Source organism: Talpa occidentalis, unplaced genomic scaffold (genome assembly GCF_014898055.3).
Source record: "Talpa occidentalis isolate TD23 unplaced genomic scaffold, MPIMG_talOcc4v2.1 talOcc4.8, whole genome shotgun sequence".
Taxonomy (NCBI): domain Eukaryota; kingdom Metazoa; phylum Chordata; class Mammalia; order Eulipotyphla; family Talpidae; genus Talpa; species Talpa occidentalis.
The window spans coordinates 7,031,497-7,048,528 of NW_023605194.1; the positions used below are offsets into that span (position 1 = coordinate 7,031,497).

Sequence of the window (17,032 nt, forward strand, 5' to 3'; positions counted from 1 at the left end):
CCCTGCGTGGGAGGGCGCGGGCGAGCAGCCGCGGAGCCCGAGGAGCGGCGGCGGCGCTGGACGCCGGGCCGCGCCGGCCCCGGGCCGCCGGCGAGATGCCCTGCGGGGAGGACTGGCTCAGCCACCCGCTCGGGATCGTGCAGGGTTTCTTCGGTGAGTGGCGGCGCCCCGGGCGGGCGGGCGGGCGGCCGACCGATCGCACCCGCCCCGGGCCCGCCGCGCGGCCCCCGCGGGCCCCGCCGCCGGGCGCCGGGACCCCGACCCCGGGCCGCGCCGCCCGGGCCGGGCCGCGGCGTCTCCGCCCGCCGGAGGGCGGCCCGGGACGCGGCGCCGCGCCGGACCTGGGGCTCCGCTCGGGGCTCCCGGGGCCCCGCGCCCCGGGGCGGCCCACGCCGGGCGGCCGCGGCCCGGGGAGGCGGCGGGGGCGGGCGGGGGCCCCCCCCGGGGAGCCGGCCGGGGCGCTCAAAACTTCCGGGGTGCGGGGCGCGCCGCGCGGCCGCCCCGCAGAAGTTGGCTCAACTCCTGGCGGCGCGCACCCCCGAGGCGCCGGCGTCGGGGCGGCGCGGGCTCGGCCGGACCCCGGCGCGCGGCTGCCGGAGGCGCCGGCCGGGAAGGCGCGGACCCGCCTGGGCCCGGCCCGGCCGTCGCGGCCCAGCCCGCCCGGCTCCTTCGGGACTTGGGCGTGGTGGGGGCCACCCCCCCCCGGGTCGCCGCGTCGCCCCCAGCCCCTGACTGGCGGTAACCGAGGGGGGGACAGGCGCCTCAGCGCCCCTGCAGCCTGGGGGGGCCGGATCGAGGACGCTTCGGCGGTGACCCGGCCTCCCAGACCCGGGGCGAAGACGCCTGTCCCGTCGGAGGGACTCGGGAGCGCTCCTCCAGCGACTCTTCATTCATTTACCCTCCTCTGGTCGAGCTAGTCTAGTTATCTCGTTTCCCAAGTTATAGCTGGAGGCAGTAAATCAGAAGAAGGCCTGCGTGGGCATGAGGTGGTCCTCCGTGAACACTGCCAACCAGACAAGGAGGAAAATTAGACTATTTTTTAAAGGAGGAAAGAAATCACTAAGTACTTAGCAAGAGTGCCTTGAGGAAGGTGTAGATATCCCCGCACTGCATCCTGCTATTTGAGGTTCAGAGTGACTCTTGGCACCTGTCATTGGGACCCAGAACAGGACCCCAAATGTCAAGATTAAAGTGCACCGTTGGTTTAGGAGGTTGCAGGTGTATCGAGACTTCATAGGGGAGATTCTTTGAAAGTTACAAGTGTGGTGCTTAAAGGATGAAGTTCCAGCTACTGATACTTAGAAAGTTCAGATTTGGGTAATGCAGAAAATCAGAACATTTAGTTGGGAGGAATACCCCACACCCTAAAAAAAAAATCCTCAAATAAGGTGATTTTTTTGACAACGATTTAAGTGTGTTTGTGTTAGTTTGTCTTCTGAGTGCATGCTCTTAAGAGGCATATTTCATCATAGCACAGAAAGGGTTTGATTTGGATATAAAGTTCTGGTTTTACGGTATTTTATAAGTTTGGTGGACTCTTATGGGGACTTGGACCCTGTTGATGTCTTTCCTCCCACGTTGCCTTATTCCCTTGTAAGGAGTGTCTTGACATAGAGATAAGTGGTGTCTTACAGTCACAATGTTTTTGCAAAAGCTATTCTGAAGTATATATTTTTGCTGTGTTTTGCTATCGTGAATATTTGAATACCTTTAACATAACAGCAGTACAGGTTTTTTTGGTGAGAAGTGAGGTTAAACTTGGTGATGCTTTTTGGTTTTGTAGGAAATTATTTTAAATGAATTTTACCCCAGATGGAATAACAGGGGTCTGTTGTGGTTTCTGTGGCCCTTCTTGACTCAACCCTGCTTAGCTCTCCAACCTCATCACTGCCTTCCCTCATACTGAACCCACTTTCTGTTTTTCGGTGGTGAATCTTGTCCTTAGGCCTTCTGCATCAGCTATTGTATTTGACTGGTCCCCTCTCCCCATCCTACTTGCAGTTTCTAGCTGACGCTTACTCTCCCTTTGAAGCCTAAGTTAGATATCCCCTGCTCCATAATTACTACTGGAAATTATCCTGTGTTGCACGTTGTCGAAATCACTTGTTTCTTGGATTCCTTTGCTTTTGACTCTGAGAATTCAGAGCCCGTGTGCTGTATTCACCATTGTATATATCCTTGTTGCCTAGAATATGCCTTGCACTTTGAAAGTGCTCTGTAAAAATTCGTTGAACAGAGACTGATTTATCAATCAAAAATGCTGTAAATTCGAATTGTTACTGTGATCACAAATCTCAAAGTTGGCACAGTCCTAGTGGACCTTTCTATTTATATTCAGAGAATGTGATCATATCAAGTACAAGTTACTTTCCTTTTTTTAAAAAAATATTTATTTATTTATGCATACAAGAGCTGGGGTACAGGCCAGAGATGCGAGGAGTGAGAGGATTCACCAGCGACAGAGTGGGAAACAGAACGGGCAGATCCACTGAAATACACTGCAGTGGTGGAGTCAGGAGAGGTTGGCTTTGCCCCCCTGCCAGCTGGGGATGGAACTCGTGCTGCAGAGGCTGTGGATTGCTTCATCTTGTGGTGCTTAATCCCTTGCGCCACCAGGGAGGCCCACAAGTTACTTTCACATGCAAATATTGATTCAGATAAGAATCTTTGAAATTCTGAGAGTGGCCAGTCAACTACATGAATCATAACTCATCTTTGTGGACCAACCTGCATTTTAAACTTGTGTCTGCCATATTACAGTGGTGCATGTGCACATTTTTTCCTGTAAGCCTTCCTAAAGTGCCTTTAACGTTTCAGTTGCAGTTTCTAAAAGATTTTGTATACAGGATATTGAGGTCCAGAAGCTTAAGATTTGGGAATCTCTCTAAGGGATTTAAGCTTAATGCTAATGATTCGGGCTGCACTGTGATTGTTCATTTAGTGACCCACATCAGCTTGTTTCCCTTAAACAAAGGCAGGAATCTTAGAATTTAAAAAGTTCTGTATACCTTTTTTTTTTTTAATTTAAAAAAGGAATTTTTCTTTACTTGAATTAATAATTGCTGTTAATTTCAGAAATCAATTCTGATTTCCTTTACTGTTTTCTCTTTAGGTTGTTGGATCAAGGTCCTTATTTTGGGTACTTTGGTTGTCTAACAGAACTAGAATTTGACTAACTCATGTGAAAAAGAGCAGTGGTGTATGGCGGAGAGCAGGTTCAGAGAATTAAAGCAATACAGTTCACTAAAAGTCAGTCTGCTGTTTTGTTATCACCATGAGTCTAAATGGACAATTCATCCCTTTATTGTCTTTACCCAGCCTGGATCTCTTCTACCACCCTGCCCTTAGTAGAGCACTGAACAAAAGTTAATTTGTTAAAAGGCTGTAGCCCCAAAGGCAGGGATGGCATCCCAAGAGGCGAGCTGCGTGCAGTCAGGAACTGGAAAGCTAGCAGCAATCCCATTTTCTACCTATGCTGTAATCATCTTTGCAGTCTTTCTCTTGCAGTCTCTGCAGAACTCAACCTTTACTCCACAGGTCCCAAATTAACTTGTTCTCGGTTTCAACCCATCCTAGCTCCCATCTTTATCTTCATGAACCCCAGTACTGGGCATAGAGAATCTGGTCAGGTCACAGTTACGTAGTCCTGACTATTGAGGGTATGCTTGTCACAGAGGTGCCTTGCTGTGCCAGATATGCGCCCCCCGCCACCCAGTCTTGTGCAAGTTGGCTACATGGTCACGCATTCTTTGATGGATTTCACCTGCTCATTCAGGTAAAGAGTCTCAAAGAAATCACACAAGTGGGAGTCATTTTTTTTTTTTTCGGTGACCAGCCAGTTTGTGCAGTTGCAGTAGTGACTGGCATTTTTTTCCACATGTCCCTTGCGTTCACTTCATTCTCGCTGTGATCCCACACTGGTTTCTTGAGCTCTTGAAGGAAGACTTGGCCTCCTCCTGGGTCCTGCAGCTTTACCACTTTCTTGCTACTTGATAGCCAGGGTATTTGGCTTCCTGAACGGGTCATTTTGTAATACCTCCCTTCTTTTTACTACAGAATTACTTTCAGTAATAAATATGCAGTGAAGCTCATAGCTTTTCCCTCTACCCCGTCATTAGAGAATTTTTGTTATTGTTGAGTTCCACTGTGTTGATGTCATTTCGCGTAGGTATGTGTACCACACTTCACATTTCAATAATTTTATATTAATGAACTAATTATTTGTGTTAGTAACTTCCCAGGTTTCCATAGAACAAAAAAGGTGAGCTGTTTACTCAGTGTTTATAGCTACCTAATAGTTTGAATTTTGGTCTTTTGGTTATAGTTTGACAGAATATTTTATATGTGATCTGTGAATTTCATGAAACTGAGACCTGCAAAAGACACAAGCAGGACCACGACCAAATCATACCACTGAATTTTCTCAATTCATTCTTTAGTTTTAAAACAAATAATAGTTTAAGAAGAATGCATTTCAATATTAAAAATATTATTCAAATTTGGTAAAGTATTTCATGTGTGAATGAACATTTACACCTACTACACCTCTCATTTCAGTTTCACTAAGTGCAGGCACAAAAAACTCCAAGTTGTCCCATAGAAGGCAGAAGTGACTCAAGTTTTGTTTCTTTATTTTTACAGTCACTGTGATTGTTTATTTTAAATCTTTTGTATACACCAGGAACACTAAGAGTATTGAGAAGGATTCTAAGAATTGTGGTGTACTGTAAGCAAGTTCGTATAGTTACGGACCATTTAAGAAATTTACCACCCAAACAAATGCACGTAGTTAAGTTGCATTGGAGCCAACTGTGTGAGAATTCTCTGAATTAACTTCATGCAGAATGCAATAAGTAGTAAAAATGTGCTGATTTGGCACTCCCACGTATATTATTAAAGTTTCACAGTAACTACGATTCTTTAGGATTTAGACCAACAAAGGATTTTTTTCATCCATGGCATTGTTTAGAATTGGCACTGCATGGTGATGATAAAAGAAGGCTGAGTTCTAATTTTTTTTTTAAGGATTTATTTATTTATGCATACAAGAGCAGGGGTGCAGGCCAGAGATGCAGGGGGTGGGGTGAGCAGATTCACCAGAGACAGAGTGGGGAGCAGAACAGGCAGATGTACTGAAACACACTGCTGAGGGGAGCGGCGGGAGAGACAGGAGAGGTCTGCTGCGCCATGTGGGTCACCTCCCTGGCCGGGGATCGAACTCACGCTGCAGTGGCTGTGGATCGTTTCATAGTGCTGTGTCTTAACCCCTTGCACCACCAGGGAGGCCCTGTTTTATTATTTTTTAAAATACATTAATTTTTTTTTCCCAGAGAACTGGGGTGTAGGCCAGAGGTGCGGGGGTGAAAGGATTCCCCAGTGACAGAGTGGGGAGCAAAACAGGTAGATTTACTGAAATGCAGTAGGTGAGGCAGGAGAGGTCTTCTGTAGCATATGTGGGTTCGCTCCCTGGCTGGGGGTTGAACTCAGGTCATAGAGGTGCTAGAGTGCTGAGACGGAACCTCTACGCTACCAGGGAGGCCCTGGTTTTATGGTTTTATTATTTTAAAATTCTCCAAGGAATTTATCTCTTTGTTGCCAGGACTTATGGTAGAATTACTACTTGAGTTCAGTCAGTGCTGGGCTCTTCCTGACAGTGTGTGATCATGTCACATTGTTTTTTGCTCTATTTTATCATCTATGAAATGGGAATAAGAGAACCAGTCACTTAGGTCTGTTGTGAGGAGCAAATCAGATAAAGCAAGTCAAGGGCTTTGAAAAGTGTCTGGTACAGTTTAAGAGTTCATTAAGTGTTAGCTACTATTCTACTTTATTATATTTATAATTTTTAACCATTATTCTGAATAAATATTTTACCTCCATTTGAGCCACTCTTACTTTTTCCCCACCCTGGTTTTTGAAGACTTTATTTTTTAAGAGGTGTTTTAGCTTCATGGCAAAATTGAGTGTAAGTCCTCCCTTAATGTAGTAGATAGATTCTTGGAAACTGCAGCTTTAAGCAAAACCAATTTTATCATAGGCTAATTGATAGCAAGAAGAGTTTTAAGTTCTTCCTGCATATTTTGGGTTACAGAGACATCACCAAACTTCCAAATAAAGAGCCAGAGCACTTCTAATACTCAACAATCATTTGTATTCACTCATTCATTTTTCCAGCTTGATTATTCTGGTTCACAGTCTTTCATGGCCAGAGTCTCTCCTGGCATCTCTGACTGGATAGGACACCCTTCATCACAGGGCACTCTCAGGCACATCCACGCTCACTCTGCCTAGCCAGTCAGCCTCAGCGCACAGAAAAAACCCATGCAGGGGCCACCCCGGTGGCGCAGCGCTGTGAGGCTGTGTGAAGCCTCTGCAGTGCGGGTTCGATTCCCGGCTGGCCAGGGAGATTCCAGCATGGTGCGGCAGACATCTCCTGTTGTTCCCGCTGCTCCCCTCAGCAGTGTATTTCAGTCATCTGCCTGTTCTGCTCCCTGCTCTGGCTCTAGTGAATCCTCTTGACCTCCCACCCCTCTGGCCTATACCCCAGCTCTTGTATAAAAATAAATAAATCTTTAAAAAAAACCCATGCAGACATAGGGACAATGTGCAAACTCCACACAGTGGTCCCTGCAGGAATCTTTTTTTTCTGTCACTAACATAACACATTGACTTTTCAACATCTGCTATACAGAGACTGCCCACGTACTCCCAGCCCCTGCCCATGCATCGCTCACCCTCATTATGAACATTGCCCACCAGAATGGTACATTTTGTTAAACTTGATAAATCTACTAGGATGTTTGGACCAGTATGACAGGAACTATAATACTGTCATTAAATTCTTTTGCTTTCAGGATAGTATTTCAAGAATAAAACTCAAATGGTTTCTCTTACATCTAGTTTATTATCAAGCTGTAGTTCATAGTTTTCCCATAGTAAAATAGTTCTTGGACTTTATCAGACACTTAATTATCCCTTGAAAGGGTCATGTTTTTCTTTCCCTCTAATCTTTTGATGTGGTAGATTACACTAAGATTTTCTAATAATCTATTCTAACAGTGGAATGATATGGCTTGAACATGATTTATTTTTTAATGCTCCAATTGATCTGTTAACAGTTTATATGGGATATTTACCTTATCTGTTGTGAAATTTGCCTGAAACTATAAACATTTTCTGGATTTGGAATTCATGGGGTTGAAAGGAACAATTTGCTGTTCATTTTTTCTTGTCTAGGTTTTGAAAATGTGATGTAAGTAAAAATTCAGTTTGCCAATTTTGTGCCAATTTGGTAGTTTACATTCTTTCAGAAATTTATCTGTTTGAATAAAATTTCAAATTCATTAGTTTCCAGTTCTTGATACTTTACATAGTCTTTACTATTTTTATTTTTTTCCTTTATTTTATGCTTTGTGTATAGCCTCTTGTTTTTATTTATTTGTATGATTTTATTCTTTCTTTTTTTCTTGGAACAGCCTTTCCAGAAAATTTGTCTCTCTTAATATTAGTAAGTTGTGGTATTATTTTGTTCTGTTTCGTTGATGTGTGTGGGACAGTCACCAAGGTAAACCACACCTCAGTCATAAAACAAATTAACTATTTAGAACAACTGAAAAATGCAGTGACAATACCAAGTCACTGGCAAGAATGCTAGTGAGAATGCACAATTATATGGCCACTCTGGAAAACAGGCAGAATCTTAAGGTTCATCATACATTTACCATACACCAACTGTCCTATTCCTGTATTTTTACCCTAGAGAAATAAAAGGTTATCTTCATCTAAAAACCTATACACGAATGCTTGTCATTCTATTTGTAGCTGTCAACACTTAGAATCTAAACACTATTCAGTGGGTGAATAGAGAGAGAAATTATGGTTCAGCTAGCTAATAGAATATTGCTCAACAATAAAAAAGACATTTGATGTCAAAAAGCAAGATAGAGATTAGGAGAAAACATTTTCCTATATATACTTGACAAAAATCTTGCTTCTAGAATACTCTGATGCAAAACAAATTTAATTTTTAGAACTGGGCAAAACTGTGAGTAGGTATGTCACAAAGTGATTTATTTGAGTGAGCAAATCAACATGATGAGGTGTACAGCACCATTGAGTCTTTAGTGCCTGGTGAGGCCATAGCACGAGGCCACTGTAAACCCACTGTGGTAACTGCAGCTAAAAGAGATTGGCAAGACTAAGTATTGGTGGTGGAGCAGCTAGAATCTTCATAACACCATTGATGAAAGTGTAAAGAGTTTGTGTATTGTTCCTTCCTGTGAGCCCTTAAACTCAAATTCAAATGGTAGGAATTCGTGGGAAATGCGATAGAAGTTGTGTGTGTGTGCTAAGCTTAGGACTGTTGTTGGTTGCAAATGACTCAACTCAATCCTGCTTAAACCCAGAAGGATAAATGTGCTGTCTCAGGTAGCTACTCGTGAGAGGGCTAGTGTCAGGCCCAGTGACAGGTAGATGTTTAAACTGCTTAGGAGTCTGCCTCTTCACTCTGCTTTCCACTGGGCTGGCTTAGTTTCCAGACAGTCCTTTGTTGCATGTTAATTCTAATTTTTTTTTTTTTAAAATTTTTTTTTTTTTTTTAATAGAGGCATGTATTTATTTATTTATTTATTTGTTTGTTTTGTTTATACATGCACTGGGTACAGTCAGAAGTGCGGGAGGGTGAGAGAATTCACCAGAGCCAGAGCGGGGAGCAGAGCAGGCAGAAGGACCGAAGTACACTGCTGAGGGGAGCAGCGGGCGGCAGGAGAGGTCTGCGCGCCATGTGGGACCCTCCTCAGGTGGCCGGGGAGCAGACGGGGATCGAACGGGGATCGAACCGGCGCCGCAGAGGTCGCCGGCAGCTTCACAACCCAGCGCTCAACCGCTGCGCCACCGGGGAGGCCCCTGTTGCATGTTAATTCTAAATCACTTCCCAGTCACTCTTAGACCTTGCTGCATCCCCCATCATGTGGCACACTCATGTTTCTTACATGGATGCAGTCACGGTGGTCATGTTGCTGTGATGGTCTTTGCTCTGTACGTCTTTAAACATCCATTTGACTGGAAGAAAAAATACCCATTCTTTTTTCTTTTTTAGTGTAGTCATCACTGGCATGCATCCACTGGAGCAGTGCATATCAGAACCACCTACAAACCACCTACAGTTTGTGTTTTAAAATGTTTTAGATGTTACCTTCTGGAGTTTCTGATTCACCAGGTCTGGGATGGGCTGAAGAATTTGCATCTTTAACAACTACTCCCTACTGGCTAGGGAAGCATGCTGTGAGGGCCAGATTACTAGATACAACCCTCAGTGACTGCAGAATCACTGGAGTTTTTCCCATTCACTCCTTTTTATTTCAGTCTTTGCTCAGTTAAGTAAATGTATTTGGAAGCCCTGCCAAAGCGTGGTATTGCCCTTGCCAGGACACGCTTGTGAAGTAGTCTGACTGGGAACTCACAACTGCCGTCTAATCTTGAGGAAACAGACAAACCCCGAATGAAGAATGTTCTATTTTTTTCTCCCAAGAACCTGTTTTCTTTTTAAATATCTGTTTCATAAAAGATCAAGAAAAACTGGGAATTGCTGTAGAATTAGGGAGGCTGAAGAGATGATGTCATCTGGGGCCCTAGGCTGGGTCCCAACCGAAGGGAAGGACAGTCTTGGGTCAGGTGGCAAATTGAAATGTGGATGGCAGATAAGATAGGAAAGTAGCTGTTCCTTTCGAGTTTCCTGAGCATGGCAACAGGACCGTGATTATAGAAGATAATCTTAGGAAACACATTGAAGTATTTGAAGGTAAAAATAGGTTGTATGTATAAACATAATCTAGAGGCTCTGAAAACATACAGAGCAAATGATAACGCAGAGGGGCAAGAAGGCTCGTGTTCCTTGTATCCATGTGACTGTTTTGAACGTTTGAAATTGTTCCCAAATAAGTTTTAAAAAAAAAATAACATCCTCTCCTCTTCATTTTAGGGTCGTTGCAAAGGATTTTTTAAAAATTATGCTAAGATGTTTTCAAAAAGCAGCGCAGAGTGCTGGTGTGCATGCTGCTTTCTCCAGGTTCACAGCACTGCTGTTAGCTCCTGAGAGTCAGCAGGAGGTCGTGTGGCCCTGATGTGCAACCCCCAACACCCTGAACTGCAACCCCCAGCACTCCCTGAGCATCTCCTGAAACATGACTCACCTGAATGGAGCCTGGTAATACGTCATTGTGCCTTAACCTTTGAAAAATATTTTTTTTTCTTTCAGCCCAAAATGGAGTTAATCCTGACTGGGAGAAGAAAGTAATCGAATATTTTAAGGAAAAGCTGAAGGAAAATAATGCTCCTAAGTGGGTAAGCTTACAGCTGTGCGGGGGACGAGGGCTGGGCAGATTTCAGTATAGTAGTAATCCACATAGAATTTAAAAATATATACATTATTGTGTACTGCCTTCTGCTTTAAGTGCATCTTTATTAAAAAATTTTAGGGTATTGCATCTTCAATTCAAGCAATAAAGCGCATCTATATTAGTGCCTCTAGGTGGCAGTAACTGACCATGTTACTTCCTAAGACAAGGTCAGTGTGAGAGCTTTGATTATCATTATTACCTTCATTTTTGAAAATTGGTATGTTTTAAGAGAACTCAACAAAGTAAATGTCTTCCTGCTAATTGGAAAGTGTTCTTTTTGTTATGTCTTATGTTAGAGTCAAATGTCATAATATAGACATGCAAAGACTCAGAAAATACTTCTGTTGGGCAGCTACGTTATGTTGACTGTGAGATCATTTGTTCCGTAATGGAGCTTGACTTTGTGTAGAGATTGCAGTTTGGGTCTGGATCTGTAGGCATCCACTTGGTCTGTCAGTCTCTGTATGTATGTGAACTTCATGCTTTATAGACGAATGTTTTGTTGACTTCATTATTTTCTTTTAAGGTGCCATCATTGAATGAAGTTCCCCTCCATTATTTGAAACCTAACAGTTTTGTGAAGTTTCGTTGCATGATTCAGGATATGTTTGATCCTGAGTTTTATATGGGAGTTTATGAAACGGTTAACCGAAACACAAAAGCACGGGTAATGTATTACTGGTTTTCACACGAAAATTTCTGCTTGTAATTAATTATTCATTTTGTCCTTGCATTGCGTATGGTACTTTGCTTCTGATGTACTGACAGAATACTGTTTTCCCCTTTTTTCTGGGCCATAGGTTCTTCATTTTGGAAAATACAGAGATATAGCTGAGTGTGGGGTATGTATCATTAACATATATAAATCAATTTTTAATAAATTTTTCTAAACAGGGATTTGTTTCTTTGATTTTAAATTATTTATCTTATGAGTAAATAAATTCTAAGAAGTCCTGTGAAATGTTTTCTTTCTCTACCTTTTTTGATCTTCTAAAAAAATCTCTTAAAACGAAACATTGTAAACGACAAAACGAATTCCCCCCCTTCCCTGTTTAAAAGGATATAGATTACAGTAACTTTAAGATGAAAGTGGAAGATTAGCACTTAATTATATTACTTAAATCTGATTAAATCTGTCCTCTTTTCCTGAGAGAAAAAAATATTTTTAATAAACATACTTTATTTGATAAAAGTAAGTAATAGAAACTCCCTTACCTATAAAACAATGGGAGAAGGGAGCATGGAGAAAGAATCCTGATAAAATTATAGTTGTGAAAGGGACAGTTTTGCAGTAGAAACTACTAGAAGAGCAGTTCCAGAGCAACCACACTATATCTGCATTTTAAATTTTGCTTTTCTGACAGTAGAGAGGAACTATATGTATAATTAGATTTAGTTTTATTCAGACATCTGCCCAGTATACCTGATACTGTAATGGGGAAAGTTTAATTTTTTTCTAGCTTAATAGTAAAAAAAAGATTACCAGCATGTCAAAATAAGTGTATTAACCAAAAATGTTGCTCAGATTTTTGCTTTCATGTGGTTCTCTGGAAACACAGGTGGTAATTGTTAATTTTAAGGATGTAAACAAGCATCACAGGTAGAGACCAGACAGGTATTTATACAAGGCCTCGGTAGAAAGGTGGGAAGTGGGTGGAATTACCTCCATTTTGACACTAGTTCTCTGCTTTGCGGATCCAGAATCTTCATTTTGAAAGGTTATCTGGACTTTTAACATTCTAGCTTCTGACTACTGTTTACCCAAACCTTAAGACATTACCTTAAGACTAATACTAGCTTGTTAACGCACAGTAAATATTCCTTACTGAACAAGGTTCAATGTGCCAATCTGGAGAGAATAACCCAAATTTGGAAGGTTGCTGAAAAGATTATATTAAATAGAAATGTAGCTTTCTATGTGATTACTTAGCGTAATGGGCTCGTGAAAGATTTGTATAATCTCACATATAATGACCCCACTTAGGGAATCCTCGATAGTATTTGGCTGATAAAGTAATGCACATTTCTTTCTAGTATGTAATAATGCAGTCTCTTTCTAGTATGTAATAATGCAATATAGCTTAGTCATGTCAGCACCTGGATATAGGGAAATAAAATAGTAACTGTTCATTTGTGACACTGCCATAGTGTGCAGTGTTGCTATAGCATCCTAAGTACAATAAAAGAAAAGGGGACTTATACATTTTATTTACTTAAAATTTTGAGGTTTTTTTTTTTTTTTATGTCATAAAAGTAATCTATTAAAGTGATTTTTCAGTGTAATATTTTGGGTCCTATCTCTTAGAAATGTGTATATTTGAGGTAGATAATATGCCTTTCTAGGAAATAATATCTGACTTTTAAATCTCATCTCAGAGATACCTCATGAAAATCTCCATTAGGCTGATTGTGATAGTTTCCTCATAAAGAGATAGTGGGATATTACCATGTGCTTTTTGACTTTAAAAAAGTGAATGTGTCATTTATTAAAAAGGGTTTAATTTTGCAACCTAAGGTGTTGTATATTAGGGACTTGAGGGAAGATAGTATATTGATTACTGCATGTGAAATGATTTTGTTTTTAAAAAGTGATAGTTTTCTTTTAAAAAGTGATAGTTTGGATTTAACAGTTGCTTATTAAGTTACCTCAGCATGAAATACTTACTGTGTCTTTATAATTAACATGAACATCTAATTGCTATTTTAAACTTTTTTGTTTCATTTTTCTAAATAAAATTTTAAAAATGTTTTTTGTGTACATTACAGCCTCAACAAGAAGTTGATTTAAATTCTCCACAAACTACCACTTTGGAAAGACAGACTTTCTATTGTGTTCCAGTGCCTGGGGAATCAGTGTGGGTAAAAGAAATATCCTTTTTTTGAACATTCTTGTCTATAAATCATCATGGTTTCTGGTGATTTTATTAATTGAAAAGACTACCAGTCAAATGAGTTTTTTTTTTAATAAACTTTATTGATTTACTTGTGGTTTACAATACTATATATGATTTGGGGGTTCAGCTCTATACCTTGATATTAGATTTTGAGTTTTCAAAAACTTAGATTAGCTGAGGGGGGGAGGTAAAGGCCTGTTTCTTACTATAGAGCCTGGCTTTGTTTAAATAAAATGTGCTGGGCCTCCCCGGTGGCGCAGCGGTTGAGCGCTGGGTTGCAAAGCTGCCCGCGGCCTCTGTGGCGCCGGTTCGATCCCCGGCTGCTCCCCGGCCACCGGAGGAGGGTCCCACATGGCGCGCAGACCTCTCCTGCCGCCCGCTGCTCCCCTCAGCAGTGTACTTCGGTCCTTCTGCCTGCTCTGTTCTCCGCTCTGGCTCTGGTGAATTCTCTCACCCTCCCGCGCTTCTGACTGTACCCAGTGCATGTATAAACAAAAACAAAACAAATAAAGAAAGAAAGAAAGAAAACATGCCTCTATATAAAAAAAAAATAAATAAATAAATAAATAAAATGTGCTTCATTTGACCTAAGTAACTATCACTGAGGAATGATAAAATTATGGAACATTCCTGTTAAAAATATTGAAGTTCATTTGTTTATTTTTATTTTAAAGATTTATTTATTTTATGCATACAAGAGCCGGGGTACAGGCCAGAGATACAGGGAGGGGGTGAGAGGATTCACCAGAGGCACAGTGCGAAACAGAACAGGCAGACTGACTGAAATACACTTCTTAGGGGAGCAGCCAGCGAGACAGGTCTGCTGCACCATGTGGGCCACTCCCTGCCCAGCTGGGGATTGAACTCCTGCTGCAGAGGCTGTGGATTACTTCATAGTGTGGTGCTCAACCCCTTGCGCCACCAGGGAGGCCCTGAAGTATATTTAAAGGCACTAAAAGAGAAAACTGATTAAGTAAAAAGTTGCTTTCAAACTAGAACTCATTCTAACTTTTTTTTTCTTTAAAGATTTATTTATTTATGCATACAAGAACTGGAATACAGACCAGAGGTGTGTGTGGGGGAGAGAGGAATCACCAGAGAAAGAGTGGGGAACTGAACAGGTGGATCAGATGAAATACACTGCTGAGGGGAACTGTGGCCGAGACAGGAGAGGTCTGCTGTGCCATGTGGGGTGGCTCCCTGGCCAGGGATCAAACTCATGCTGCAGTAGCTTCCGATAGTTTCATAACCCTTTGCGCTACCAGGGAGGCCCCACAAATGTTTATTTCTTGAAGATTTTAATAACTTCTGTTTGTGGTGTTCTGACATTTCCAATAACATGTCTGTATATTGTTATTATGACCAAAACAAGAAGCTCGGCTTTTTTTGCCTTTCTTTTTTTTAAAAGATTTATTTTGACAGGCGCCTCCCTGGTGGCGCAAGGGGTAGCATGCAGCCTGTGAGGCTGTCCACAGCCTCTGCAGCACGAGTTCGATCCCGGGGCCGGCCAGTTGAGCAGCAGCCCACATGGTGCAGCAGACCTCTCCTGACTTGCCCGCTGCTCCCCTCAGCAGTGCATTTCAGTCAGTCTGCCTGTTCTGTTCCTCACTCTGTCTCTGGTGAATCCTCTTACCCCTCACACCTCTGGCCTGTGCCTCAGTTCTCGTATGCATAGATAAATAAATCTTTAAAAAAAAAAAAAAGATTTATTTTGACAGGAGAGGTCTGCTGTGCCATATGAGGTAGCTTCCTGGCTGGGGATTATACTCATGCTGCAGTGGCTGGTGAGAGCTTAATAGTTAAAGCTGAGACTTTAACCCCAGCACCACCAGGGAGGCCCAAGAAGTTCAGCATTTTTAAAATGCATTTTATTTAGCCAAATTGCCAAACTAGTAACCTATTACTAGTCACACAATTGGCATAACTTAAGATATTCCTCAGTTCCCAAAGACTTTTCTTAACCTTTCTTTTAACGCCTACGTTAATGCAAACCAAGCTCGAGTCAGCCCTTCAACATCCTACACTCCCAGCCGCCACAAAAGGAGTTATGAAGATGATGAAGATATGGACCTACAGCCAAATAAGCAGAAAGATCAGCACGCAGGCTCGCGACAAGCAGGTAGCGTGTGCCAACAGGGCTCCGGTAGGCGGCTGCTCTCTTGCAGTACGTGCATTCTCAGAATTACTTGTGTAATAGAATAATTCTAAGTTTGCAGCTGGCAATGGTTTAACAACCTTGCTTTCAAGTTTATTAGAATTATAGGCAGGTTGTGTGCGTTTCCAGTACTCTGGTCAGATTGTACTTTGTAATTGAGCATTTGGGCCAGCCTCAATAATTGAGAACAACTGTCAGGTTTTGTTTTGTTTTAATTTTATATATTTTTTACATCATTTTTCATTTTTGCACAATGTATGCATTTTCATCTTGGTTATGGTCTCCAACTGTCGGTTTTTAAAGGTGCTTAGTTGAAAAAAGTCTTCTCTTTCTTTACATTTTGTTTCAGCTCTTAAGTAAATGGAAGCATAAAGCTTTACCTTAAAAATGACCTTTATTTATATCTGAAAACATATCCTTTATTATTTTCTTTTTGGAGGAGTGGTGGTATTACTTAATTTAGTGAGACTGACAACGTTTCTTTCTAACTTAAGCAAATCACTCTCGGCATAGCATAGTCACAGTTCTGTTTGTTACATGCTTGTAGTGATTTGTTGATATTTCTTGAAGCATGCTAAAAATACAGTTAATTCTGATTAAAATAAGCAAATCAAGAGGTGCCATTTTCTACTGCATGAGAAAATTTCAGCTTGGCCTTTATCATTACTGATTATACCAGTCACGGTTTTCCTGAGTAGTGGACGTCTTCATGATCCCAAGTACATTAGTGTCTTTCTCTTTTTATGCCCTCTCTTCCCTTTGGCACCTTTAACCATAGGGCAGGTTTGAGACGGGAGGGAGGAAAAGCATGCTAGTCTCGTTGCTTCACTTAACCACATGTTACTCTGCTTTCCAAGTTCTTCTCATGTTCCTTAATGCTAAAACATGTGTTTTGAAAATTGAAATGTTTTATGGAAATATATGTGTAAATTTGATAATATTCTTTTTAAAATATATTAAAATCAATGGTATTCATAAGAAGTGTGTGACTCATAATAATAAATGATTGTAATAATATCACAATCCAGCACACATGGTCATTCTCATCACTTAAGCAGGTGATACGCCTTCTTGTTTCCTGCCCCTTTTGTGCCAGTGTCATACTGTAGGGTTTTCATACATTTGAGTGCATTATTTTTATAAAATTTAACTTACCTGTTGGATTTTAGGCAATCTTTCTGACTGTACATTTAAGCTTTTTTTTGAGACATGTCAGTTCGCCTGCAGTTGTAAGAAATGCTAAAAAGGTCCTGCATTCCCTCAATCCAGTTTTCCCCAGTGGCAACATCTTGCGTATTTATAGTAGAAGATCATCCCGGAAATGGATATTGATACACTCATCGACAGTATTCACATTTTACACAGTACATATGTGTGTATACTGTCTCTGTAGTTTTATCACGTGAAGATTCGGGTCACCACAGACGAGAGGCAGAGCAGTTCATTACCACTCTCACGTTGTTGTAATCATGCCCACCACTAGCTTTCCCTCCCCCAAGGCCCTCACCCCTGGCAAGCACTGATCTCTGTCTCTAATTTTGCTGTTTCAAATAAAATCATACCGCATATACGCTTTGTCAATTACC

General features: G+C 41.8%; 1 protein-coding gene across 2 annotated transcripts in view; it reads left to right on the forward strand.

The window, feature by feature from the left end:
- The first annotated feature begins 75 nt into the window (after positions 1–75).
- MCMBP (minichromosome maintenance complex binding protein) overlaps positions 76–17,032 on the forward strand; it is a 31,914-nt gene continuing 14,957 nt past the window's right edge. For both annotated transcript variants that reach the window (XM_037495706.2, XM_037495707.2), the window contains exons 1-6: positions 76–153; positions 10,256–10,341; positions 10,924–11,064; positions 11,198–11,239; positions 13,164–13,265; positions 15,266–15,410. In XM_037495706.2, coding sequence (XP_037351603.1) covers positions 96–153; positions 10,256–10,341; positions 10,924–11,064; positions 11,198–11,239; positions 13,164–13,265; positions 15,266–15,410 — 574 coding nt within the window. In that variant the 5' untranslated portion in view covers positions 76–95. The remainder of the gene's footprint in view (positions 154–10,255; positions 10,342–10,923; positions 11,065–11,197; positions 11,240–13,163; positions 13,266–15,265; positions 15,411–17,032) is intronic.